This window comes from Arvicanthis niloticus, chromosome 12 (genome assembly GCF_011762505.2).
Source record: "Arvicanthis niloticus isolate mArvNil1 chromosome 12, mArvNil1.pat.X, whole genome shotgun sequence".
NCBI classification, from domain to species: Eukaryota; Metazoa; Chordata; class Mammalia; order Rodentia; family Muridae; genus Arvicanthis; species Arvicanthis niloticus.
In genome coordinates, this window is record NC_047669.1 from 73,910,865 (window position 1) to 73,936,802 (window position 25,938).

Sequence of the window (25,938 nt, forward strand, 5' to 3'; positions counted from 1 at the left end):
ATGGGGATGAGCTCACACTGGCCGACTGTAACCTCTTACCCAAGCTCCATATCATTAAGGTTTGCCGTTGCTCTTGACAGCGGGGCTGGGTGCACGAACGAGGCTTTGTTGTTGGTTTTGTTTAGTTTAGTTTTTATTGTTGTTGTGAATTATGCTGGGGCCAGACACAGAAACAGGCCTGGAACACAGATTTGAATTGAAAACTAGTAGTTTATAGTCAAGGCAGCTGCGCTAAACATGTACAACCAAGAACTCTAGGTGTTCTCAAGAAATACCTGTGAGTGTGCTCTCTGCTCAGGCCCTCACTGATGTCCCCAGCCTGAAGAAAAGCTCAAACGCGCTCAGGGTCTCCGTGGCATTTACCACATGGAGCTTGAGGATGATGTGTTTTTGATAGCTCTGGGGATAAGCAAGGATGCTGCAGGGACAAAGAGGGGTGTCCTATAAAGTCTTAACATCAGTTCCCACACACATAGCTGAGAGCAGCTAATATGTCTCCTTAGCTTGACCTCTCCTTTAGCTGGCATCCTGTCTTCCTAGTAGAAGAGTAAACGGACATGTACCAAGAGAGCTCTTAGAGGGAATATTTTTAAAAATTTAAAATGTTTAGTTTTTTAAATTTCAGTTCTCTGACTGGTCACCTGACCTAGTCAATCAGAACTCGTTGTGGCCCGTGAGGATTCCCAGGCAGCTGGCCCCACAGCTGAATGCTGAGTTGCTGCTCTCTCTCCAACTCTCTGTTACCATCACTGCTATGTATGTGTCTTACTCGGGGTTTCTATTCCAGCACAAACATCATGACCAAGAAGCAAGTTGGGGAGGAAAGGGTTTACTCAGCTTACACTTCCACATTGCTGTTCATCACCAAAGGAATTTAGGACTGGAACTCAAGCAGGTCAGGAAGCAGGAGCTGATGCAGAGGTCATGGAGGGATGTTACTTGCTGGCTTGCTTCCCCTGGCTTGCTCATCTTGCCTTCTTATAGAACCCAGGACTACCAGCCCAGAGATGGCACCGCCCACGGTGGGCTTTCCCACCCTTGATCACTAATTGAGAAAGTGCCTTACAGCTGGATCTCATAGAGGCATTTCCTCAAGGGAGGCTCCTTTCTCTGTGATAACTCCAGCTTGTGTCAAGTTGACACACAAAACCAGCCAGTACAGTATGTGACCTTCAGATGTCTGAAACAGAAGCCTGTGCACTGGGCATCTTCATTATTATTAAATCTCCCCAGGCCTAGAGCTGGTGTAGGAACATAAATAAGGTGAGAATAAAGAGGAAATGCAGAGAAACGCAAGTCTGTGCCATGCTCTAAGTTTGTACATATTTGGCTGGTAAAGTCACCCATCTGGTTTCAACAGTCCATGGTGGGCTACATGTCACTCTTGGTCACTCCGTGTGAGAACCTCATCTTTCTCTTCCTGAATACCTCTTCTTGCCTCCCCCCGCCCAGTCTCTAACTCACTCCTCCTCTCTTGCCTGTGTGCTTCAGTGAGATCTGCCTACAATGGACATGCCAATTCCTTGAGTGAATGTCTTTTCAGGAGTTTCACTGAGGTCCTAACATCCAAAGTAACGAGAGATGCTCAACTCCTGACAATCTGCTGACTCTAGACATCATTTTTCAGTGATTTTATGCTGCTGTGATGTAGTTTAGTCTCCTGCAGGAATGGAGTTTTAGTCTTTGTTGTGAATGATATAGCATCAGACAGGTATGTGCAGGCTGAAGAAGAGACAGCCGTGACTATGACAAAATGCTTGAGAAGGTCTGTAAGAGCAGAAAGGTTTGCTTCAGCCTGTGGTTTCAGAGCTATTCCATGATGAGCTGGTTCTATTGGTGTTAGGCTTGTAGCAAACACTGTGGCACAGGAAAGCAGCTCACCTGTTGAAGCCAGAAGGTAGAGACAGCAAGGAGTGTCTTAGACAAGATGTACCCTTCAAAGGCCTCCAGTAGCCTAGGTGCCTCTTCCTGTTGCCTAATCCGCTATGACTAACCAGTGGATGAGGCTAGCTCTCTCATGGTCCAATCACCACCAGCTGGGGACCAAACTTTCATTTTACAAAAGTGTTTAATATCCAAAGCACATTGGAGAACATGAGAAATATCTCCGCCACACAGCACCAGTCACAATGTGCTTTATTCATAAGAAAAAGAAAGGGGCTGGAGAGATGGCTCAGTGGTTAAGAGCACTGGCTGCTCTTGCAGAGGACCAGTGTTTGGTTCCCAGCACCCATATTAGATAGCCCACAATCACCTGTAACTCCAGCTCCAGGGGATCCAACACCTATACCTGGTCTCTGAGTTCTTGCATTTACATGAACATGCAGACATACACATATATGTAAGCAGTGAAAAGGGTAAGGTTTGGGGGTGGGGGTAGGTCAAAAGCAGGCCATGGTGAGAATATAAGACCTAGAAACAGAATCTTCAAAGCCATTTAGCACTTAAGATACTAAACTGTTTAATGATCTTCCAGCACAGAGTACTTCTGAAGGAAATGAGAATTAGTCCAGGGGAATTATGGTAAAAGATGAGAGTGAGGAGATTTATAATTTATTTCCTTTCCTGAAACTCACTGAAAATGACATTAAAAATAGACTATTGGCTTCATCTTTCACGAGCCTACAGAAGAATGACAGATTACCCACAAACACAAAGGAATCCCAGAGACAGGGTTGACTGGTGCATGGCTCCCTTTATGGTTAGAACAGTTCAGAATTATAAAGAAGTAAATAATGCAGTCAGTCCTGAAATGTCTGAGGCCTTTGTGTAGAGGGTGGAGCCATGAGGCAAAGGTGACAGAGAATACTTGTGGGTTGAGGTCTCTAAAGAGACAGAGTTGGCGCAAGATCATTCAGAGATGATGTCTATACAGCCTGTGCCCAGCCCCTCATCCACTGGTGTATCCTGGAGGGAGATGGGGCAGGAGAAAAAGAAGAATCTGGCATTTTGTTTCGTGGCTGCTGAACAGAGTAAAAACAAAAAGAAAAGAAAAAAGAAAAGAAAGAAGGAAGGGAGAGAGAAAGGAAGGGAGGGAGGGAGGGGAGGAGGGAGGGAGGGAAGAAGGAAGGGAGGGAGGGAAGGAGGAAGGAAGGAAGGGTCCCCTGGCTCTGACTCTAATGCCAACCCTGTCTCTAACCCTAACTCTAGCTCCAGTGTGTTTGCTGAACGAATGCTCTGTTGGAATACTGAGCTTGCTCTACCAACTGACCTGTCCTCACTCTCCTGTTGCTCTATGTAATTTCTGAACAAATGGTAGCTCCAGTATGTTTGTCTCAGTAAATTGTGGCTGGCCACAAGAAGGGATCCATGCAGGGCCACTGTATAGCTGCAGACAATAAAAGTGGAAGAAAATTATGGTGGACCCAGAATTAAAGAAAGGAAAAAAGGGGGACAGGAAATGCATATGTGACAAAGACTTGTCCCAGGAAGTCAAAGAACATTCTAGATCCTGCTATAACCTTGAAAAAGGAAAATAGTATGACTTCTTCAGAAAAAGCTCAAAGACAAGACACAGAATGTCAAAAGACACAGTACCAGAAACAGATGCAACCTAGGCCAGAGGCATTTGAGCAAGAAAAGTAAAGACAGATAAAGTCCTGAAGGAATAAAAAAGTTATGTAGAAGTAGCTAGACGCAGACAAAAGGAAACCATAGAAAGTAGCTAGACTGGATCTGAAGACAAATCACCTAAAATCAGATGTTTATATTCAGAATAAGAGAAGAGGGAAGGAAAGCAGGAAGGTGGAGGTCCAAGCAGAACATTTTATTAATTAAAGGAGAGCTGGGGCCTCTGCTTTATCTGAAGAATAGCCTGCATTGACTGTGCTAGGATAAAACCCAGGGACCCAGTACATGCTAGGCAGATACTCTACCACCAAGTTCATCGCCAGCCCTTGGTATTTGAGACAGGATTTCACTACATAGCTCAGCCTGGTCTCAGTCTCGCTATTCCCCAAGCCTCTAATGAATCCTAGAGCTACAAGCATGTACATCATACAAGATTGCCTATTTTTATATCATTACCATAATCATTATTTGCTGAGTATAAAACTCAGGGTCTTGGACATGTAAGCAAGCACTGGTACGTCTGTAACCCCAAACCTCTGCTTTCAAGGTCATGCCATGTTTAGGAAACATATTCCCAGAACAATGAACACCGTGAAACATATTTGATACTTCACCAAGGTTCTGTAATAGGAAGGAAGTGTTAGGAACTGTCTCTGTCCCTTTCCATTGCTATAACAAAGTGTTTGGGGTATACAAACATTCTGTATCTCACTACAGGCGAGATAGGAAGTGACCATAGGTGAGACAGGAAGTAAGCATAGGTGAGACAAGATATGAGCATGGGTGAGACAGAAGTGAGCATGGATGAGACAGGAAGTGAGCTTAGCTAAGACAGGAAGTGGCCATATGGTAAGATAGGAAGTAATCACATAGTGAGACTGGAAGCATCCAGACTTGCTCTTGTATATCAGACTTCCCCACAGAATTAACCAGATTCCCACGAGAACTATCTCAGTCTAGTGATGCCCTTCTCCAAGCCCTGCTTCTTGAAGGTCCCATCACACATTGCTTCACTGAGACCCAAACTTCCAACCCGTGACCCTTCCAAGAGTATGCTCAAACTACAGCCGACAGCCAGACGACAGTACTCACCCACAGCAATGCTGACGTAGATAAACAGTAGCACTGCCTACAGGGAGAAGACATTCACAATGGCCTCAACAACCTTCATGACATCAAAAATCAGCAAACAGACAGGAACAGGAGGACTGTCTGATGTATTATGAAAGAGTCTTATATCCCCAGTTATTATTTCCCCAGACACCCAGCCTCAGTAAAATAAGCACTCCCGAGTAGTAAAATTACTATATGTTGAAATACTCAAATGATCATGAAAATAGGAGCCCGAGACAGATAAGATGTGCTTTAGAAAAGGCTGTTAAGAAACAGGGAACCTCTCTTGCTCTAACTTAGAGCACAGATTTGCTCAAAGGACACCCGCTTGCTTACAAGAGAGTGAGAGACTTGGGCTTAGGGGTAGCCTAACTATCCAGTCCCAACACACACATCTCTGTCGTTTAACTGTTTGCTTTCTCTGTTCTTATGTGTTTGGTGAACATGTGTCTCAAGGGCTTAGAGAGGGAGTGAGATGATTATATTTTAATCAAAAATAAATTTATAAAAAGACATTGCAGCTGGAAACTCAATGAGAAGGGACAAGTGCTTTCCATGAGCTTCTTAGCTTGGAGTGTTACAGCCCTTTCCATGGGAAACCCATGCTGACACTAGTGGGTTTCTGATAAAATCAGAACTTGGTAAAGAAAAGGAGCCAGAAGGACATGGAGACACATATGTTCCCTCCTTTGTCGTTAACAGGAATCAATTTGATAGATAAGATAATATTAGGGGACTCTCAGAAAGAACCAAACCACAGACTCTGGGCTACTGAAAGTGTGTGTGTGTGTGTGTGTGTGTGTGTGTGTGTGTGTGTGTGTGTACGCACGTACATACCATAGAAAACAAAGTAGTACATTCAGAAATCACGGTGAGGGTGGGGAGATGGTTCAGCTGCTTGCTTGCTTGTCACACAAGTGAGAGGACCTGAGTTTGATTCCTCAGATCACTTGCAAAACACGGCAGATGTGAGGTATCTCGTCTCAGGAAGGCAGAGGCAGGAGAATCATGGGGTTGCTGGCCAGACAGTTAAGTCTCATTTCAAGTTCTAGGCTCAACAAGAGATCCTGTCTCCAAACTGGGGTTGAGAAAGGGAGATTGGGGTGGTGGCTCAGCAGTTGAGTTACCTGTGCATGGCAGAGGCCTTGAGAGTAGCCACCTGTAACTCCAGCCTCAGGGACTGGAGTGTCTCTTCTGGCCTCTAGGGACCTACTCATGCACGGGTGCCTATGCCTAAGAAATCCTTCTTTAAAGCAGTAAGGTAGGCAGTGGTTAAGAGCACTGGCTGCTATTCCAGAGGACCTCAACTCAGCACCCATTTGAGGCAGCTTGATCCAGCCTACACTCACACATACAGACTGTCTCCTCCACCCCCACCTTCCATACAACATAACTTAAAAAGCAAATCTAGAATAGAATTTAAAATGTAGTTACCAATCCAAAAAGTCACCCAGTGTCGCTCTGACTCCCACACAGTGTCCACACACTTGAACATCATCATATGTGGTTGACACACATGCATATGGAGATATATACACACTGAGAGAAATTATAAAAGCAAGAGCCCATGTATGAGAGGAAGACATTTAGAAAATTTCCTCATTAATACTGAAATATCCAGGGCTGATGGCACCTGCCCTTAATACCTGCCACCCACGAGGCCTATGGAGGTGGGCTGCAAGCTCAGCCCTGTGTGGGTTACAGAGCAAGTTCAAGGCCCATCTGGACAAGATAATAAGACCCCATGCCCAAATAAAAAGTAAAGAGAGAGCTGGGCTTACTTGGGGGAGGGGCTGCATGGGGGAGCAGTTTCTTAGCATGCGTGAGACTCCAGGTTGAGATTTTTTGTAAAAGATCACAAATGAAGCAGGTGAGTGTCAGCCAAAGAACTCTTGACATGAGCCTCCCTAAATCAGTGTTCAGATGAAGAACACACCAGACCCTGTAACAGGCTCTCTAGATGTTCCTTGGTCCTAATTTGCTGCCACACTGCATGAATGGTGGTCACTGGCATAGTCTGATTGAGTACTGAGATCTGATTTGTGCTGGGTCTCATGTTCCATTCACTCCAGCACCCCAGGACTGGTGGGGAGGGAGGGGACACAGCAGACATGCCCTTTGTAGCCCTGGATCCCTGTGGCAGATGGAATTGTGCTTTCTCAAGCTTGTATACCGAGGTCCCAATCACTACTACCCCAGAAGAGGACTTATTTGACCTGTGGGTCTTTGAAGATACACTTAGTTAGGTTGAAGGTGCAGAAGAGAAGGTTGGACCCTCCTGTAATATGGCTTGCTGCTGAAAGAGGATTTAAGACAAGGACACACAAACACAGCAAGAAGACACACACAGACTCAGCTGTCCTTCCACACTCAAGAGCTTAAGAAGCTAGGAGGAAGGCTGGAGACAGATTCTAACCCAGAAACTTTAGTGGGAGCAGGGCCCCACTGACATCTTGACTTCTAGGACTATGATAGAGAAACTTGTTTTCAGTTGTTCAAGTGTGCAGCACTAACAAAGACACACATCCCCATCACTGGACACTGTCCTTAGAGACAGTTGGATTCCCCACCTGGCCCTCTCCAGACCAGAAAACCATCTCACACGGCTGAGATCCTTAGTGCATCTACCCCACTTATCCTTCTCTTGCTCCCTCTGCCTCCATGACGATGAGGAGCAAGCTGTTTTGTTTATGCACCGACTTTTGCACACGGTAAGCTCATGCTTGAGCAATCTGCTTAGAAGAGAGTGGTGGACTTCTGAATTCCAGACGTTAGGGATCACTGGAAATGGGGCTGAACAACTAGAAGAGAGAGCTGATTAAAAGGTCCCGATGAAATCTAAAATGAAGACCCACCATGTGTCTTCATGCACCACATAGCACAGTAGCTGATACTTGCCAGGGCATTGCCACAGACACAGGGAGAAAGCCACTGGCATGTTATACGCACGCATGGCTGGATCCCAAGGCTCACATCTGGGAACCTGATGGGCAAGTTAAAAGAGGAGGGTTGATTTTGGCTCACAGTTTAATGGGATAAAACCCACGGTGGCGGGGAGGGCACAGAGACCTGAATGTGAGGTACTTGGTCACACAGCATCAGCAGCTAGGACACAGAGAGCTATGGGTGCTGGTGTGTTCAGCTTCTTATGACCTTTCTGTTCAGTCCAGGATCCCAGCCCATGGAATTTTGTCATCTATATTTAGGGTAGGTCTTTCACCCTCAATGAATCCACCGTAGAAGCTTCCTCACTGTGGTGCTCACAGGGTTAGCCCCCAAGTGATCCTAGATTCTATCACAGAGCACTGCGTTTGGGTCCTGTACCTCTGTCACCTCTCCTGCTCCTAAGCTACCCTAGCAAAGTCAAAGTGCCACTATGAGCAGCCCACATGACCACAGGGTGACATCACAAGCTAGGCTATGAGCCTCCCAAGGATGGGTTGTCTGACCTGATCACCCACGTGAGTGACCTGCCTCCTTTCATCGTTTTCCTCTTGATTTTCAGATTGTGGCCAAGAAATACAGAGATTTTGAGTTTCCTTCTGAAATGACTGGCATTTGGAGGTACTTGAACAACGCTTATTCCCGGGATGAGTTCACTAACACGTGTCCAGCTGACCAGGAGATTGAACACGCGTATTCAGACGCAGCGAAAAGGATGAAATGATGCTTGCTGGCTTCCGTCTTTTTCTCAGACGAGCGAGCGAGGCTCCAGGAGAGCCTTCTATGTTTCTTCCCCAAAACAGCTTTTGCAAAATGACGCTGACTCTCTTAATGCCACCACAGGATGCACGGCCTTGCGATTCGTCTACTTGTTCCTCCGTCTCATCTATGCTAGTTCATATCTTTGAGATTCAGTACTTTTATAATCCGTGTTTGGGGCGACAGTGTTTTGTAGCTTGTTTCAGAGAAAATTGCCTTTGACTCTAGTTCTCATTATTTTTAAGAGGTTAGTCTTTGATAGTTTTGAGAATCACATGACTTGTTTTTCTCTTTTCAAATAATAGTTTAAAATGAAAATGCTGTTTTATATACTTATAAAATACTTTAGAACAGTATTAGAGGGTGTGAAGAAGAAATTAAAAATCACCTAAAATTTATTCTATGTATTTTCTGGTAACAATTGGGTGAACATTTTCAGAACCACCAATCTTTCACGTATGCTTGTGCACATACTTACTCATGCGTGCACATACATCACATGTAATTTCATTCATCCGTGGCATGGCATTTGTGTAAAAGAACAATGAAGGGACATCATCACAGAAGACTTAAAACAAAGGGTTTGGCCCTCCCAAGTCATATAGGGATTGTAGAGCCTCTTGCAGAACCATGGGACAGCAGGAGGTAGGGGAATGGGACCAGGGTGTCTTGCTTCTGCCCCAAGGACGCTGCTGCCTCTGAGTCCAGGTGTGGGGAGGCTCCCTGTGCCTTGGGGTCTACTCCTTTTTGGTACCTTCTCTTCTCGCTTCCCCAGAAGGAGGGTGCTTTCATGGGGACTCTTCCTGTCGGCTCTGGCTTGGAGACTCTCCCTGCCCTACATCACAATGTAAGCCTATGACTACTGCTCAAGGCAGTGTTTCAGTGAAGATGACGTACCTGAGGTTAGCTCAGTCATGTCTCCTTTCTATCTCATTGCTGTTCTTTCTATCTCAACCTGAGGCCAAGCATGAAAACTAAATTCCAGATGAAAATCCAGAAAGTCCCCGCTCTTAAGCCTTTCTGGCAAATGGTCTTTTCCTGAGAAGTTGAGGAGTTTCTGGTCTGCTTGTGACATTCCCTCCATCATCCTTGGGGATACCCTGCATCATAGTGAAGCCTGCTGGGCTTCATCATGAATGAGGAAATGTGAGCTTGCCCAGATGCTCTGCAAGACTTCTCCGGCTTGACCCTTCACAGCCGCACACCCTACAGGAAACATCTCTTGTACGCTCGACTAGAGTGCTGGACTCTGGATCGCTCATGCTCCATAGGCAATTGGGGTGAGGGTACCAGTAAGATCCCGAGATTAGGTGAAAAATATCTCGTAAGGAAATAAAGTCCAACATGGTGACCACTACGTTTTCTTGTTTCTTGGAAGCCATGGCTTCAATCCAGTAGTCTGTTTTCAGGGTCATGTCTAGCCTGTCCACCTCGGTCCACATCACTCCACACCTCTGTAGGAGTCATCTTTATAAGTCCACTTTTACAACGTGACATTCAAACTTGGCAAATGATGACGATCGGGAGTTAGTTAATTTTGTTCTTTTAGATATTAAAATGATCACAAGCTGTGTGCCTTACAAATTAAACATTTTCAATCAACTTCATTGATTTTCTGTTGTTTGTGTATGTGTGTGTAACATGCCTGCATGTGTGTGTTTGTGTGCACATGTGGTGAAGGCATGGGATGCCCAAGGATGATGTCAAGAATCATGGCTCTCCCGCCTTACTCTTCAAAGGCATGGTTCCTTCCTTCCTTCCTTCCTCCCTCCCTCCCTCCCTCCCTCCCTCCCTCCCTCCCTCCCTCCCTTCTCTCTCTCTCTCTCTCTCTCTCTCTCTCTCTCTCTCTCTCTCTCTTTCTTTCTTTTCCCAAAGGAAGACTTTTTATTTTCAAGTTTCTATGGAGATATTACAAACATGTAGACTTAAAAGAACATTTAAAATTCTTAGTAACTATTTAGCTTTAAAATAAAAATATGATTAGACAGAATAATAAATAATGCCATCCCAGGTCAGCTGTTAGATCAAGTGTGTCACACCTGGCCATACCACCCACTCAAGGTCCCAGTGCTCCCATGTCCCTCAGGCTACAGCTCACCCAGCCTCCTAGTGACGCAGGAATGAGAGGGCCACACTGTCCAAATCTTTACTTTATTTTTAATATAAAAATACAAATTTGGAAACCCACCCTGCCTTTTCCCCTAACATAATGTGTTACCTTTTAGAAATAAAAATAAAGTACTAATTCTATATACATCATATGTATATACAAAATGTATCCATACAAAAATGTATCCAAAGGCCTATTGCTACCAAAGTGTTCTAAATTAAAACAAGTTAAAGAAGGCTCCTCAATTGTAAACAAAAGATTACAAGTTACACAATCAAAGTACACACAGGCCAGTCATGTATATAACCTCGTGACACATTCTGCTCCCACACTAAGTTGAATTTTTATGTGCCTGTATAAAAATGCATATCAATATACCTTTGCAAATTTATTTTTCATTATAAAGCAAATGAGTACACTTTCTACAATAAATAACCCGCTGGGAGGCACGCGTGCAGGAGCCAGGGTGGAGCAGGAGACTCAGGGCAGTCACTTCGATGAGAACAGGCCCTGTCCCACAGCAGCTGGCGGGACATTTTTTGGTGATTTGCAAGTGATGCACACAGCATAAATTTATTCCCTCTTTGCACAAAGTACCATTCAAAATAATGTCATTTCCTTTCCTAAAATACATATTTGTCATTGTAAATTTACATCCCGTCTTATTAAATAAGCAGTATTCGGTGTAAAGAGTATGATCTACAAAATTATTAAACATTCAAAAGTCTTAAAAAAAAAATCCCTACAGATTAGACTTAGTGGGGCCTCGGCACTCGGCAGCTGCAGTGGGACCCCACACCACACCGCTCACAACAGACCCTCCTCACTTGCAAAGCCAAGGCCAGATGGTTTCATAGAAAACTTGGAAGTGAACCCCCACTCCCCGGGGGTAGGGGGAAAGAATTAAAGAACTATGTCTAGAAAATCAGAATAAGTTAGGTTCTGAACAATGTACAAACATGTACAGCTTATCAACACTATGGACAGAGCTCCGGCTGGCTGCGGCTTTGGCCACTGAAAGGCATGGTTTCTTATTCAAGCCCAAAGCTGTATGGCTAGTCTCACTAGCCAGCTTGCTCCAGGAATCCCGTCTCCACCTGTGAGACTGGAACTGAAGAGGCCACCATGGCCACCTGACATTTACCTGTGTTCTAGGGAACGGAACCCCAGTGCGGCAAGCACTTAACTGCTGAACCATTTCCCAGCCCCAGGAGAAACCAGCATCCCATCCGCAGCTTCCTCTCCCACACTTTGTCTTTTCTATTAGGATGTGAAGGAATAAAAACAAAGACTGCAAATCTGAACCAAAGGCCGCTCGTGTTCGCATGACAGGTAATCCCTGTGTGAGTTATGAGCTACAGATGTTTTAACGGCAACTCAAAAAGGTCCAGATGTGAATGACCTCTGTCCAGGTGGCTGAACTAGATGCCACGTGAGCCATTTCATGTAGACTGGAAGCTATAGGAAAGTGGCTCATTTTCAGTCCTGGCCCCTGTACCCAGCCTCTGCCCGCCTGGCTCGGCCACGCCCCCAGCTCCACCCTCACTGGGAAATCCCTCCACAGATGCTGAGTGTGTGAAACATCTGGGATGATCCAATTCCATCCTCACAGTTGTCGAGGAGAATTAGAAAATAACTGCATTGTTTTTACTAGGAAGCCAAGTCTCCTTTGACTACAGAAAGCACTACATGGTTATCCTGTAGAAGTCAGTCAGAGAAAGATCTCCACAGATCCGGAAATGAAAGGCCTCCGCTCGCTCACCACGTGCTGACCCACTGCGCACATGTGCACTCACATGCATGTGCATATTATACATGTTCACCGTACTGTCACAAATACACATACATGTGTACTTAACACCCCCCCCCACACGCACACATTCCCACACGTGTTTGCATGTATATGCACATACATATGCACGGCCTCGCCCCACTCCCAGAGCGAGTGGGGCTCAGGATTTCCCTTTACTATCGTCCACCAATGCCTGGAGGCTCACTCCCAGTGGGTCCCGCTATCCTTTAGGCCCCATTTCCAGTGGTTCAAAGTTATTCTCGGACATAATTGCTTTAAAAAGTTAGAATACCCCCAACCTTTCTTTGCTTTTACAGTTATGAGAACAAAAAATATGCTTCATTCTAAAAATGTGTAATCCATAGTCCTACAAAATGGACAAATTAAATGATAAACGTTACAAAATGACAGTGGTTTAGCTTTTTTCTCTTCAGTCAATTACCTTTCAAAGTTTGAATTTTTGCTTAATCTGTCACCACACTTCTGGACATGGTCATTTTAAAAGGCTGGCCACAGGAACAGGCTCATCTGGGACTGGTAGGGCTAGCCTGCCCTCCTGTCCTCTGTGTGCTTAAGAGGCCAACAGGGCAGTGCCTGCTGCCATAGCTTGGCTTGGGCAAAGTAAATGATCTCACTGCAGAAGGATCAGCCTGAGTTTTGGACAGCTCTTGCTTTGAGTGAGGCTGGGTAGTCATGGAGAGCCCAAAGCCACCATTACCTGGCTTACACTAGTACAGCTACTTGGTCAGATTGTGGTCCAAGGGAAATTATGTTCAGAAGCATGGAGTAGCACACCTGGATGGCACAAGAAGCTATCTGTCCTGAGAGTAAAGGCCCAGGTCAGATTACTAATGGAGTCTAATCCTACACACTATTTATTTCATTCCTAACATCCAGCCTCTGTCCTACTCACCCTGGCTGCCTCCATGGCTCCCAGCTCTTCAGTGGATTTAACAAACTTGGATAGAAGCTGTTTTCCCTACTGAGGCTACTGCCTGTTCTCACCTCTTCCCTTAATACCCTCGGTGATAGGACAAGGAGAATGGCGCCAAGGTCTTGCCTGGGATGCTGCAGAGTCCATCAGATCAGCTGGCTCTGTCACCCCAGAAGGCTGTCCTTCCAAATGGCTGCTGTTTGTGAATTTGAGTTAGATGCCTTTCTAAAGCTTGGAGTCTCTGTGTACCAACACCTACCAGAGCCTTGCAAGCCTCGTCCATACTTCTGACGCCCATAAGCTCCAGGATGATCTTATGGTAATCCCGATTCCCGGAAGCAGTGGGTTAGTCCTTTCTGAGAATGTTCCTTGCTTTGAGAACAGGAAATGTTTTCAAATGACGTCATGACTTTCACTTGCGTTATTTGATTTTCTCATTTGAGGATTAAGTGCTAAGAAGCTGAGCGTGTTCTCAGCCACTTCTCCAGAAAAAAATTTCTGAGGCAGACCTGAGAAAACAAAAAACAAACTGCAACCAAATCCTGAGCAGACATAGTGACCTGATGTATGGTGACAGTCTCTCACTAAAGAACTGGGTCACCCCACACCCTGTCACACCAGCACAGGGGAGGCTGAGGCAGAATGAGTCCCTTCAACTTAAATCTAGCCTGAGCTGCAGATTCGGGCTCAAAAAGAAGATAACGTTCTCTATAATCTACAACATAGTTGGCTGTTTTAAAATTATTAGTATTACTATTCTGGTATTTGCTCTTCTGATTGGCTTTTGTCCTGAAATAGAAGTTGTCAGAATGGACTGGGCATGAATCTGATCCTTTGTCACACAGGTGGGAAACAGTTATACTCTGAATTCTTGATACCCTATAACACAGGGATGGCGGGATGGCAGGTGGTGGTCACCAGAGACTCAGTTGTCCTTTCCATGGGTCTCTGGGCTGACTGGGTAGAAAGAGCTGGCCTAGGGCTTTGTCAGATATACTGAACTGGGGTGCTACACGGTAGACTGTCTGCTTTATTGGGAAGCCCTCATTTGGCTTGGACACACTATTGATTATCTGATACTTACACAGACTCCATTCGACTCCCTAAAGCCAGAGACATCCTAGACACATGCAAGCCAGTCTCTCCTCACCACTAGGTGGCACTTCCTCCCACCCCTCGGAGCCTCCTCCATCCTCTGTGGGTCTGGACCAGAAGTACTAGTTGGGTTGACCATTCTGGCCTGATGCAGATAGATTAAAGCCTTCATCCAAGCACAGCCCAGGCCTCTAGGGATTTCCCAGGGGACTAACCTGTCAAAAGGTGGCCTTTCAGAGACAGAGAACAAAGTGTGAATTCACCCTGTTGGTTCCTGGAAACCCACCCCAAACACTGGGTTGTGTTTTTTTTCTGGTGTGTTTAATGACCGTGGGAAGAAGCATTTTGCTCAGTCCTATAATTTTTTGCCTTGTCACCGAAGTACCAGAAACAAGAAGCCCCTGGTTATGCTTTACACCAACGTATGTGGGAACAGTTATGATAAAATCAGATATATTGATGACTTCTTGTTTGGCAACAGATTTAGGGACATTTAAATCAAGCGTAGGGACTCAGAGACTCAGCTCCAGACGTATGGGCATCCAATATAAGACCTCAGTGTCCCCACTGACAGAAGGGGCCTCATCTCCCCACAATGTGCAGTCTCTCATGGGACTCAGGGATAGCCCAAGAGTGTTTGCACACCTACCTCACCCCACCCCCTTCCCTCCACAGTATCTCATGTAGCTGGGAGCTGGGATCACCATCGACCATTGGCTAGACTCCGTCTAACGTTATGTTTAGCTCAACTCAGACTCCTGCGTCCTGGATTATAACAAAATACGTAGTGATAAAGAACATGGGGGTGGGGCGCTGCACAGGCGAGGAAGGTGGTTGTGGCTCATTCTGAGTACACGCATATAAGTGAGTGTGTAGGCATGCTTCCACGCATATGGGCATGCGAGTGTGTGTACACCCACCCATCCGTGGGTGCATACACACACACACACAAACACACACACACAAACACAGACACACTCACACACACAAGTATATATGTATAAGTATATATTTATATATGCATATATATCCTAATGTAATATGTGCTCTCAAAATTCACGGTGGCTTGGAACTGCAGACTTTGACCTTATCTCAAAAGAAGATCTTTGTAGATGAAATTAGTTAGATTCCAATGAGGTCCCATAGGGTGAAGCTGGTCCCTAATTCCGGTGTCACGGATATCATCATATGAAGAGACAATACACAGACCATGAAAGGACCATGTGCCGGTGGGATGAGAGGCAGGAGAGGTGCAGCAGAAAGCCTGGGAACACCAAGACCACTCCTCTGCCACCACTGGAAGCTGGAAGAGGTGCTGCTGATACTTCAACTGAGAGTTCCAGCTTCGGGACCAGTGAGAGCGTAACACACTGATGACTTAAGCTCTGACCACTGTCTCCATGGTACTTCCTTACTAAATCCCAACGTAGGAAACTACGGCCCAATGAGAAGGGTAGGAGTCACGCTTGGGCGGCTGTGGCAGAGACCTGCGTTACTCTTCTTATTGCTGTGACAGAGCCCCTGACAGAGAGACAAGGAGAGGAGGGAGGGCTCATTCAGGGTCATGCTCTAGGCAATACTACAGCCCATTACTGTGGCAGGAAGGCCTGCTACTGGGAACCATTCCGGGCTGCGGCAGTGGAAACATAAGGCAGCAGGTTACTTGTTCTGTAGCAGTGGCAATCAGGAAACAGCTTGGACCAGAAGTGGAGTCAGCCTCTAACCTCAGATCACACTCAGAGAGTGCTACACCTGCCATTCAATCCCCAGGCACAAAAGATTCCATGATGGTGCCAGCAGTTGGGAACCAACTGTATGAACACGTGAGCCTGTGGGGGACACTTTGCATCTGACATAACAGCAGCCGACCCTCCTGAGCCCCACTTTCCTATTGTCGAACGCAGGGGTTGCACGGCATTGCTGTCGATGTCTTTTCAACCTATTCAGGGTGCTACTCTGACTCGGACTGATGGGCTCAGGCCCAACGATAATATCAAGAACAGTCCCCAGGCACAGAAGTGAATGTCATCTTTATTACTCACGGCCTCATTGCTGTGACAATATATTTGACAAAAGTGACTTAGAGGCATGGATTTATTTTGGCTTATGGTCTGAACGCACAGGGAAGTCATGGCAGCAGATGGGGGGCAGCTTTCCTGTTGTATCTGCAGTCAGGTAGCCAAGCAAGGTGACTGCTAGTGTTTTGCTTTTTATCCATTCCAGGAGCCCAGCCCATCGGGCAGAGCCACTCACATTCAGTGTAGGCCTTGGCCCCTCAGTTGAATCTTCTGGAAACATCCTCACAGGCATGCCCAGAGGTTTGCTTCCATGGCAAGACCAAGCCCAGTCGGGTTGACAATACCCATCATTGCTCTTAGGAGTCGTTCTTAGCTTGGACGTTGCTCACCACCTACTTTAGGAATTTTTTTGGTAGACATCTTGCTTTCTGAAGGGGCCATTCTCCACATTTAGGGCATGTGTGACATCTGTCACTATAGGAGGGGTGTCTACTCACCGCTTGCTTCTTAGGGCATCAGCAGTGATCACCCGCAGTGTGTCCAATGGGATTCCTTCCCACAGAACACCTCCCACAGCATCACCTCAGCTTTCGATGATGCGAGCAATGAGAAGTGAAGGTTGCAGGAGCCTCTTAGCATCCACAAACTTTCCTCCATCCAACCTCGGCTTGCTGCACTAAGGAGTAACTAACACACATGCCTTCAGAAGTATATCCAGAGAACATAGATGTGGAGAGACATAGAGTCTCCCCTCTGTGGTTGCTCTTGATCATCATGGTGATGATAATGGTGTGTGTGCGTGTGTGTGTGTGTGTGTGTGTGCGTGTGCGTGTGCGTGTGCGTGTGCGTGTGTGTGTGTGTAGGCAGGCACGTGTGTGCTGAGACCAGAGATAGGCATCAGGGACTCTCCTCTTGGTGCTCTCTAGTGTTTAAGAGTAGGTCTCTCATGGAACTGAAAGCTTGCTGTTTTGTGAGCTACTGGGAGATGCCAGACTCTGCCCCCTGTATCCCTCCGACCCCTTACAACACTGAGTTTACAGTTACACCCAGCCATGCCTGGCTTTTTTTTTTTAAAGCATTTTTTAATTTTATGTATATGAGTACATTGTAGCTGTCTTCAGGCACACCAGAAGAGAGAACGGGATCCCATTACAGATGTTTGTGAGCCACCATGTGGTTGCTGGGAATTGAACTCAGGACTTCTGGAAGAGCAGTCAGTGCTCTTAACTGCTGAGTCATCTCTCCATCCCCATGCCTGGCATTTTGTGTGTAGGCGCTGGAGGTTCAAATTCAGGTCCTCATCCCTGCACAGCAAGTGCTCTTTCTTCTCCAGGGAGCCTTCTCTCTAGCTGTGGCACGCTCATCTCCTACACCATGCAACAAAGTCCACCAAGTTATCAGCTCAGCATCCATAGCATGTACTTATTACGCCACAAGCTGCAGGGGTCAGGAGTATTTTGGTTTGGCTCTGAAGTATCCTCCGAAGACCTTGTGGTACCAAGTGTCGGTTGCTAGCTTATGGTGCTGATGGAAAGTTTAGCGAGGTAGGCACAAGTGACTTAGAAGTGAGCAGCTCAGGGTGTGTCCTTTGAGGCCCTTCCTCCATCTTCCTGCTTTCCCAACACTACGAGGTGAGCGTCTTTGCTTCCCCACATGCTCCCAGCCACAGAGATCTGACTAATCCACAAGAAGTCGGTGTTCCAGAACTGCTTATCTTGTTCAGGGTCAGTAAGGCTGAAGGGAAGGTACTGGCTAAAGCTAGATTCCCATACAAGGTTTTCGGGGCAGCTCCTGGTGTTTAAAAGTGCTTCACCTCTCTTCAATCTCCTTTATCTCTGGCTTGTAGCCTTCCTTTTAAGCATTTCCTTCGTTAGTCCAGGCCTGTCCAAGGGACTCTCCTTTACAACCAGCTGATCAAATCAAACCCTTGGAGTCAACTGATTAGGGACTGTCATTTCGTATTCCAAGCCCTGTGTCCTTTGCTCTGTCATGTGACCTAATCACAAGAAAGATACTGTATTTTGTAGAAGTTTTGTCCTGATTCTTCCTCCCAGACCCTTGCTCCTAGAAATAAGATTCAGATTCAAAATATATTTACAAATACCCTGGCCATATAGCTGGGCTCTTCTCTGACTAGATCATAACTTATTATAACCCATTTATTCTAATCTGCATTCTGCCACATGGCTCCTTACCTGTGCTCAGACACCATTCATCTGTCTTGTCACATCTTCCCAGGTGACTCTCCTGTGCCTGGCTCTATCCCAGAATTCTTTCTCTTTCTGGATGTCCCACCTCCTATTGTCTGCCTAAGTCATAGAGCATCAGATTTATTATTGACAGGTGACACATCCACACAGACACACGATATTCTCTCTACAATATTCACAAGTCCTACCTAAGAGTAAGGGCATGTACACCAGGGCCTGGGGGTCTCAGGAGGCAGCTTAGAGTAGGCTTGTCACAGTCAAGCTAGAGGGTTTGTGATGAGAACTCTGGAGTAAGGCTCCACCAGCAATACACAACCCCTGGTTGAGGTCAACAGAGGTTGCATTGCCAAACCTCTTAGGTGTTGCCAGGCCAAGTTGTGGCATCAGGTGTCTGCCGCATATCTTCTTGGCGTGCATCTTCCAGACTCTCTTACTGTTAATCCTCAGGCTCACACTCTGTGGGGTGGGCAGGTCTGACATTCCCTGAAGTCCGCTTGACCTGATTCCCAGGTTCCTGTGACAAAGCAAGAGTTTGTTGACCTCCACGTCTTGGCACTAAGTGTACTATTTACTCAGTGTTTTTGCCAAAGGGTGGGGAGAGAAGGTGGAGCCGAAGGAAGGATTTCTTGCAGTTGGTCAATGAAGGGCTTTGTCATGACTCCTCTCTGTGTTGAACAGGTGGCTGAGCGTCTCGGTATAAGGTAGACATGTTTCCCCTTTAGTCCTCCCTGAATTCAGCTCAAAGGCAGTTATATAAATTAACAACAATAACAACAACACCACGGACAACAGCCAAGCCAAGGCTGCTCCTTTAGTAGAAAAGACCATTTGAATAAAGAGTCTGGAAGATGCTGCACACAAACTCTAAGGCCCAAATTTTTCCCTGTTCTTGGGTTTCATCTTCGAGATAGTTGGCTTTGTCACAGTCTAGAAGCACCTGGGAGGAGAGTCTCAGTGAGGGGTTGTGAGACCAGGTTGGCCTGTGGACATGTCAGTAGGATGTTGTCTGGATTGTATCAAGACCCAGCCTAAAAGTGGACGGCACCATTCCTTGGCTTTGGGTCCTGAATGGCCAAGGAGCAGAGAGAGTAAGCTGAGGAGCAGAGTGCACAGCCTTCCCGCCTGCTCTATGCCATGTGACTAATTGCTTCAAGTCCCTTCCTTGACTTCCCCACACAATGGACCAGAACTATGAGCTGATGAAACCTCTCTCTAAAAGTTGCATCTACCAGGGCATTTTGTCATAGACAAGGGAAAAAAGTGAAACACCTCCCCATGCACATTTGGTAGTGTTATAGTATGTGTGGCTTTAATTGTTGGATTATCGTTCAAACCAGTGGCAGTCTTTTCGGTGGTGAGGGCTATAAAGGCTGTGAGCCGGCTTCTATGAATTGTGTTCTAGAACATGAGGAAGTCAGAGGCCTTCAGCATTTACACCAAAGGGAAGGAAAACCTCTGTGACACTAAGGTGGTGACCAGGCTCCTGTGGATACGAGACAAGCAAGGCCTGCTTGTGCCATGGAAGGTCAACAGGGCAGATACAACATGGACAGAGATCCAGTCCTCAGGCCCCAAGGCTCTTGGTGCAGAGAGAGAAGGAGAGAGATTCAGCGTGTGTCATCACTGAGATTTGTTTGAACAGCACCCTGTCTGGTTCTGTGTGACACACACTTGTCAGTGCAGCCTAAGTAGCTATGTCACCACTTCCCAACTTTTGAAAGAATCCCCTTCCAAGGACATGATGAACATTTCTCATTGGGAAAGGCTGGAAGGTAATCACCTTATAGCCTGCTTAGCTTAGTTTTCTTGGGAATCACATTCCAGTGAGAGATACCATCATTTGTGTAATAAAACTAATATTTTAAGCAGTATTGCCTACTCTTCTGATTCTTGGGATTTTATGTCCTGGGAGCACAATTAAATTTTGGTTTTGTAATATAATTCAGCCAAGTTGGTTTTGTTCTCAGGGATGGTTTCCTCTGGTCATGTTGGACAACACAGAAGTCTTCTTGGTGAGAAATGAATGCATGGTCTCAACCACAGTGTCTTAACAGATGACACAATGGTGACCCTTGTCAGGAAGCACATTTTCTGGGGTCCCTGGAGTTCCCTGTTAATGTGGTTGCTATGGAGACACATGTTCCTAAGTCCTGAAGGCCAGACCCAAAGAAATGTTCCCTGTGATTTTAGGAGTTAATTTGGTTTCATAAGAACTTTCTAGAAAACAATAGTGGCTTGATCTGAAATGGCTCAGATGGGGGCGGTGTTAAGTTTACCTCCAGGACATCTTGATAAAGAAAGTGTCTCATCTTTCAGAGACATCTTGGGGTTGCCCTGTCTGCTTGGGCTGATTAGATCACCTGTTGGCTTGGTGGCAGTGATCACTTTTCTGAGAAAGAGATTCTTCCTGGCACTTCAGAGATGTTTGAAGATCCATTTCAGCTTTCTTAGTGTGAATGACAGGGACACTCATAGGTAAAATCTGAACTGTGTTCATACAAGGACCACCTCCTGGATGCCATCAGGGAACCTCCAACACACTGTTGCTGTGGCACCTCTGTGCTTTCTGCCTGATAGTGGCTTCGTGTCACAGTAGTGACTCTCTACTGTAACACATATTGCCCTTACTGTCTGGGATGCAAACCGTCTTCCCAGGGTGCTTGATGGCAGCTGGCCAGTCTTGGCTGTCTTCCAGACTAACAACTACTAAGTCATTTAATTCTTACCTAAAACTCAGAGCAACATTAATAGTTAACGCCTGAAGCTAATTTTTGTGGAACCATGCATTACTGACAAGATCAGGAGAATGACGATTCCCAGCAACCCAGCCCTCTCTTCCCATCTCCCCATCCCGCCCTGAGTCTTTCTGGGATCCTTTTGTACAGACACAAGTGTGTATGGCAATATCAGTAACATCAAACAGATGTGGGTTCAGATCCACTCCTCACGAGATGGATGGAGAAGGAAGTTGAACTAGATGAAGATCAGGGAACAGGGGGAGGGGGAGGGGGAGGGGCCAGCGCGGCCAGGAACAGTGCGATTACTCAACGCTTGGATTTTAAATCAAGGGATCTTAGTAATGAACAATATACCCTTTGTTGAGCACAAAAAAAGAAAAATGCAAACCAGAAGCCAGTGGAGATTTAGTAAACAGAGCAATCTATAGGGCCCCAAAGGGGGATGTGTGCACAATGGCTGTTTTAAACTCTGTTAGAGACGGCCTTTGGTTCACTGGTCAATGCCAGTCTCTTTTGGCAGTGTCTTGCACTGACCCAGGCAGAGATGCAGAACATTTTGGATTAACTTGGACGGTTCCTGCTCACAGACAGTTGGCCTGCAGTATTTAGTGTACTCTCTGAACTTTAAGATAATAAAAGGCTTACTTGGGATAAGCCTCTCATCCTTTTAAACGCTCCCGGAGTTGTGAGTAGTTGGAGGTTCCTGAGTGTGGTCACTCCGGGGACTGAGGCTCCCAGACAGCTGTCCACATTCCTTTACGGGCAGCCATCTCTAGACGGTTCATTTCCCATCATCCAGTGGTTGGTCTGCAATCTCTTTCTGGGATCCAGACGGTTAATTGTGACTCAAGATGACTGGGGAAAGAGCTGTGTAGCCTCGGGCGAGTTATTTAATTTTGTTGAATCTCAGTTTGTTCATCTGTAAAAGATTTTTTTTTCCACTCAGCTCTTGGAACTCTGATAAGGATGTTCATGAAAATGCATGGAAACACGCAAAACTGGCAAAGGCATTTATTAAGCTTTCTCCTGAGGTAGGGACTATGCTCGGCTTCTGTGTGTAGCATTTTTGCATCAGACACAATGAACATGAAATTTGTGGGGTGGTGGTGGTTGTTGTTGTTGTTGTGGTGGTGGTGGTGGTGATGGTAATGGTGGTAAGAATTTGGGCAACCCTTAAAATATAAGGAAATAGACCACAGGAGGCTGGCCAGGGCCTGGTAGGCAGGGAGTTAGGTCAGCGCCGGTTGGATGTAGCGCAAGCCTCCTTTCCTTGCCAAGTCCCACACCTGTTATTTTGACTTTGAGAGAAGAAATGGAAACGAAATAATTTTGACTCTGAACAAAGCGGTATTACGACAGGCTACACAACTCTCAAATAATTTTAACAGTAACTGTCCCAGATGCTCATTATCCCTCCCCAAAAGAAGTCCCTCGACCTTGGAGCCTGGGAAGAGGTCTTGTCTATGTCCAGATCACTTCAGAAGCCATAATGAAGTGCAGGGCACTCACATCCTGTCTGAGTCACTTCCTCCAGCCAAGAATGCTCATCAGGAGCCAAGCGAGCACAAGCTGTATTTCTGCCGTCCGAGTTTCAGTTGCCCTCTCTCTCTTATCTTCTAGATAGTGAGCTACCATTAAAGGTGACCACAGATCTGAAGAGAAACTCATCTCTTCAAAGCAGCCAGAATTTTGGGAGACTCAGAAGAGGAAGGTCAGAGGAAATGTCTATTACGCTGATAGTTGGCTCCTTAGCCACTAACTTTCTAAATGACTTCAACTGAGAAACTTTTACAAGACCCAGAAGAGAGAGGAGAAACACCCAGCAGACTGAACGATCTCACCAGTGCTTGGCAGTTCTGGTCTCTCAGGGTCGAGAGCTGTGCACTACCTCTGAGGATGCTTCTTACAAAAACCTGTGTTTTAGGTTCTTGGTTGTCAGTGTCCTTAGAGGTTCCAAGGTTTGGTCTCAGCGGGTGTCAGAGCTGGGAGGCAGGCGAGGGGTTAGAACCTAAAAATTCTGACTCAACAGTGAAATGACAAATGAGTCCTCTATGAAACACATTGAGTATTGGTCCCAAATGTTGAAGTCCCACCTTTTAAATTTTATTTTTGATAGATACATGATTGTACATATTTTGATACATTTATATGTTGCGTGGTAATCAAATTAGGGTATTTCTCTTCTGTCATGACAGTTGTTACTTCTTTTTGATGAGAATAGTCCAAACCATTTCTTCCAGGTGTTCAGTATATTTGATGCTGTTAACCAGTCCCCTTGCGTGTGTACCAAAGCACCAGGATGTATTCATATTCCCTCTCAATTTTAACTTGGTAGAATTGACTGGTTATCATCCTCCCGCTCCAGTCCCCCCAGCCTTGGCTATCTATGATTCTAGTCTTGTCCTCCATGACATCAGGGTTGTTAGATTCTGCATATGAGCAAGACCACGAGGCATTTGTCTTCCCTTGCCAGGTGGGCTTGCTTTCGTACCATCATCCCCCAAAGATTAACACACAGAGCACGGTTTCCCACCACCATCTCTGAAGGTAGACATTTCATTATTGGTTTTTGCCTTTGAGACAAGAAAGCCAGTCTTGGTAAATCATCCCACTTGAAGATTCCTGGAAACTGGTATGTCCTCGAGTGCTTGTCACAGGTTGGAATCATTTTAGGGAGGGACACCTCCTGCTTGGTGATGCTAGTGAGTATGGTAGAGACCTCCTTTCTGGGAAAGTATCTGAAGGCATCCAGGAGTCCAGAAAGGACCACGTGGCATTGAGATGGGTCTAAAACTGGGATGTATGGGGAGTGAGACAATCTCTTCTTAAGGAGTTAGTATCCCTCAGGGGCTGGATCTCAGGATGTCATCCCAGCTCAGGCAGGGCTCCAGTTCCCCATGTGAACTGGCCTGGCTTTCTTCAAGTCAGCTTTCAGCATCAGTGTGCTGTCTGGTCTCTGTTTATTTCCCTTGTACTTAGCTCTTCCTTGGGACCCAGCAACAACTAGAATTGAGCTCAAGAGGTGAGCAGTGGTTGTCGTTCTGAGTCACCTCAGATTTCACCACTGAGGATGACTCAAGGGTCTTATGAGGGCTTGGATTACTTGTCCCTAGTCCCTTATCTGGTCACAGTTGATGACCATGGGCCATGGCAAATATTTTCAAAATGTGCTCCTTGGAGAGGCCACCAGTGGCTTCTGTTGGAAATGCTAACTACCAAGGTGTACTGCGAATTGACCAAATTAGAAACTGCCATCCTTTAGCCCCCAGAGAATTGCTAAAGTTTGGGGAGCATTATCTGTGGCATATTAGATCTGGTGAATCTTGGGGAAAGTCATTATTTTCATTATTCATGGGAGAATTCAGCACTGAGCAGTGATTCTCTCACACGTGTTTCTTTTACTCATCTCAAGCATGCCTTTCTCATGTCGGGCACATTTTGGAATGGACAGACCCACTAGGTTTAGACTTTCCTCGAGGAGATACCAGGGCATCATGACACAGGCAGGAGAAGCTCTTTCTCTGAGATGAAAGTCAGTATATCATTGGCTCTTTGAATGATAAGGACAGAAGGGAGGCTCATGTTTGAGGACATTGTAGGAGGCAGAGGCAGGGCTGAGAATCTCAGCAGGAGAGCACAGTTAGCAAGTCAGTGGTAGAATAAGACTAGCAAGTTCTAGAAAGAGTCAGGAGGCAGGGTGGGCTAGAGCAGTGGGAGCCTCTTCTCGCATGAGATCTATGAGAAGTTCAGAGATTCAGTTGCCCCACAAGTAGTGGCCTTAGAAACAGACAGGAAGGGATGGTTGTCTCCAGATCTACCATGTAGTCCTTGACTCTGAAGCTTTTATCTGGGGTAGGGGACGTATTTTCAGGTTGAACTTCAGTACACTGAGAAAGCTTTTATCTGATGGGGGGGGGGGGGGCGTATTTTCAGGCTGCACTTCAGTACAAGCCTCAAGCAATTTGGCATGAGTCGGGCTGTTGGGAAACAAATGTGCTCCTGGGACAGTCTGACATGTCACTCCAGCAGCCTGCTGGGGCCAAGCTGTTCTTTTAAAGGAAGCTTTGAGCTGACTCTAAACTTGGAAGAGAGTCCGGCAAACAGCAAGGGGCAACAGAAGGTTGAGTCACAAGTGCATACCTGGTCAAGGTCAATCCTGCTCCCAAGGTAGGGGGCTTGAATGGGCATCATCACACTGCAGCCTACAGGCTCCTTGACCCATCCCGACCACCACTCTGGGTTCTGTGCACAACTAACTGGAAGCTAAGGCACAGGTTTGTGGCAGTGGGTCCCCGATTCTACGTTGTTCAGGAAACAATACTCATCTCTCTGAGAGTTCAGCCTTGGGACATTTTATTGTGTTTCAACGTTTGAAAGAGAGTAACGTGCAATCTGTGCAAGGAAGCTCCTTACTGGAGACTTGTTATTGATTAGACACACCATTTCCAGCCATGCTGAACAACAGAAAACTATATAATATAGAAGCTGCCACATTTGAAGGCAATATAGGCTAGCATGGACTGGGGACCGTCTTGGACACTGTGCTGTGGCTGTATATTCGTCCTCTGTGTCACTCTCATAGGTTCCTACAGGGCAAGCTTAGTACTACTTCCAACTTATTGGTAAACTGCCTGAACCGTGATCGACACTTTCCAA

General features: G+C 46.1%; 1 protein-coding gene across 1 annotated transcript in view; it reads left to right on the forward strand.

Moving 5' to 3' along the window:
- Clic6 (chloride intracellular channel 6) overlaps positions 1 to 9,987 on the forward strand; it is a 34,871-nt gene extending 24,884 nt beyond the window's left edge. The window contains exons 2-3 of the mRNA XM_076942494.1: positions 3 to 59; positions 8,189 to 9,987. Of these exons, the coding sequence (XP_076798609.1) occupies positions 3 to 59; positions 8,189 to 8,350 (219 nt within the window). The 3' untranslated portion in view covers positions 8,351 to 9,987. The remainder of the gene's footprint in view (positions 1 to 2; positions 60 to 8,188) is intronic.
- The last annotated feature ends 15,951 nt before the right edge of the window (positions 9,988 to 25,938 follow it).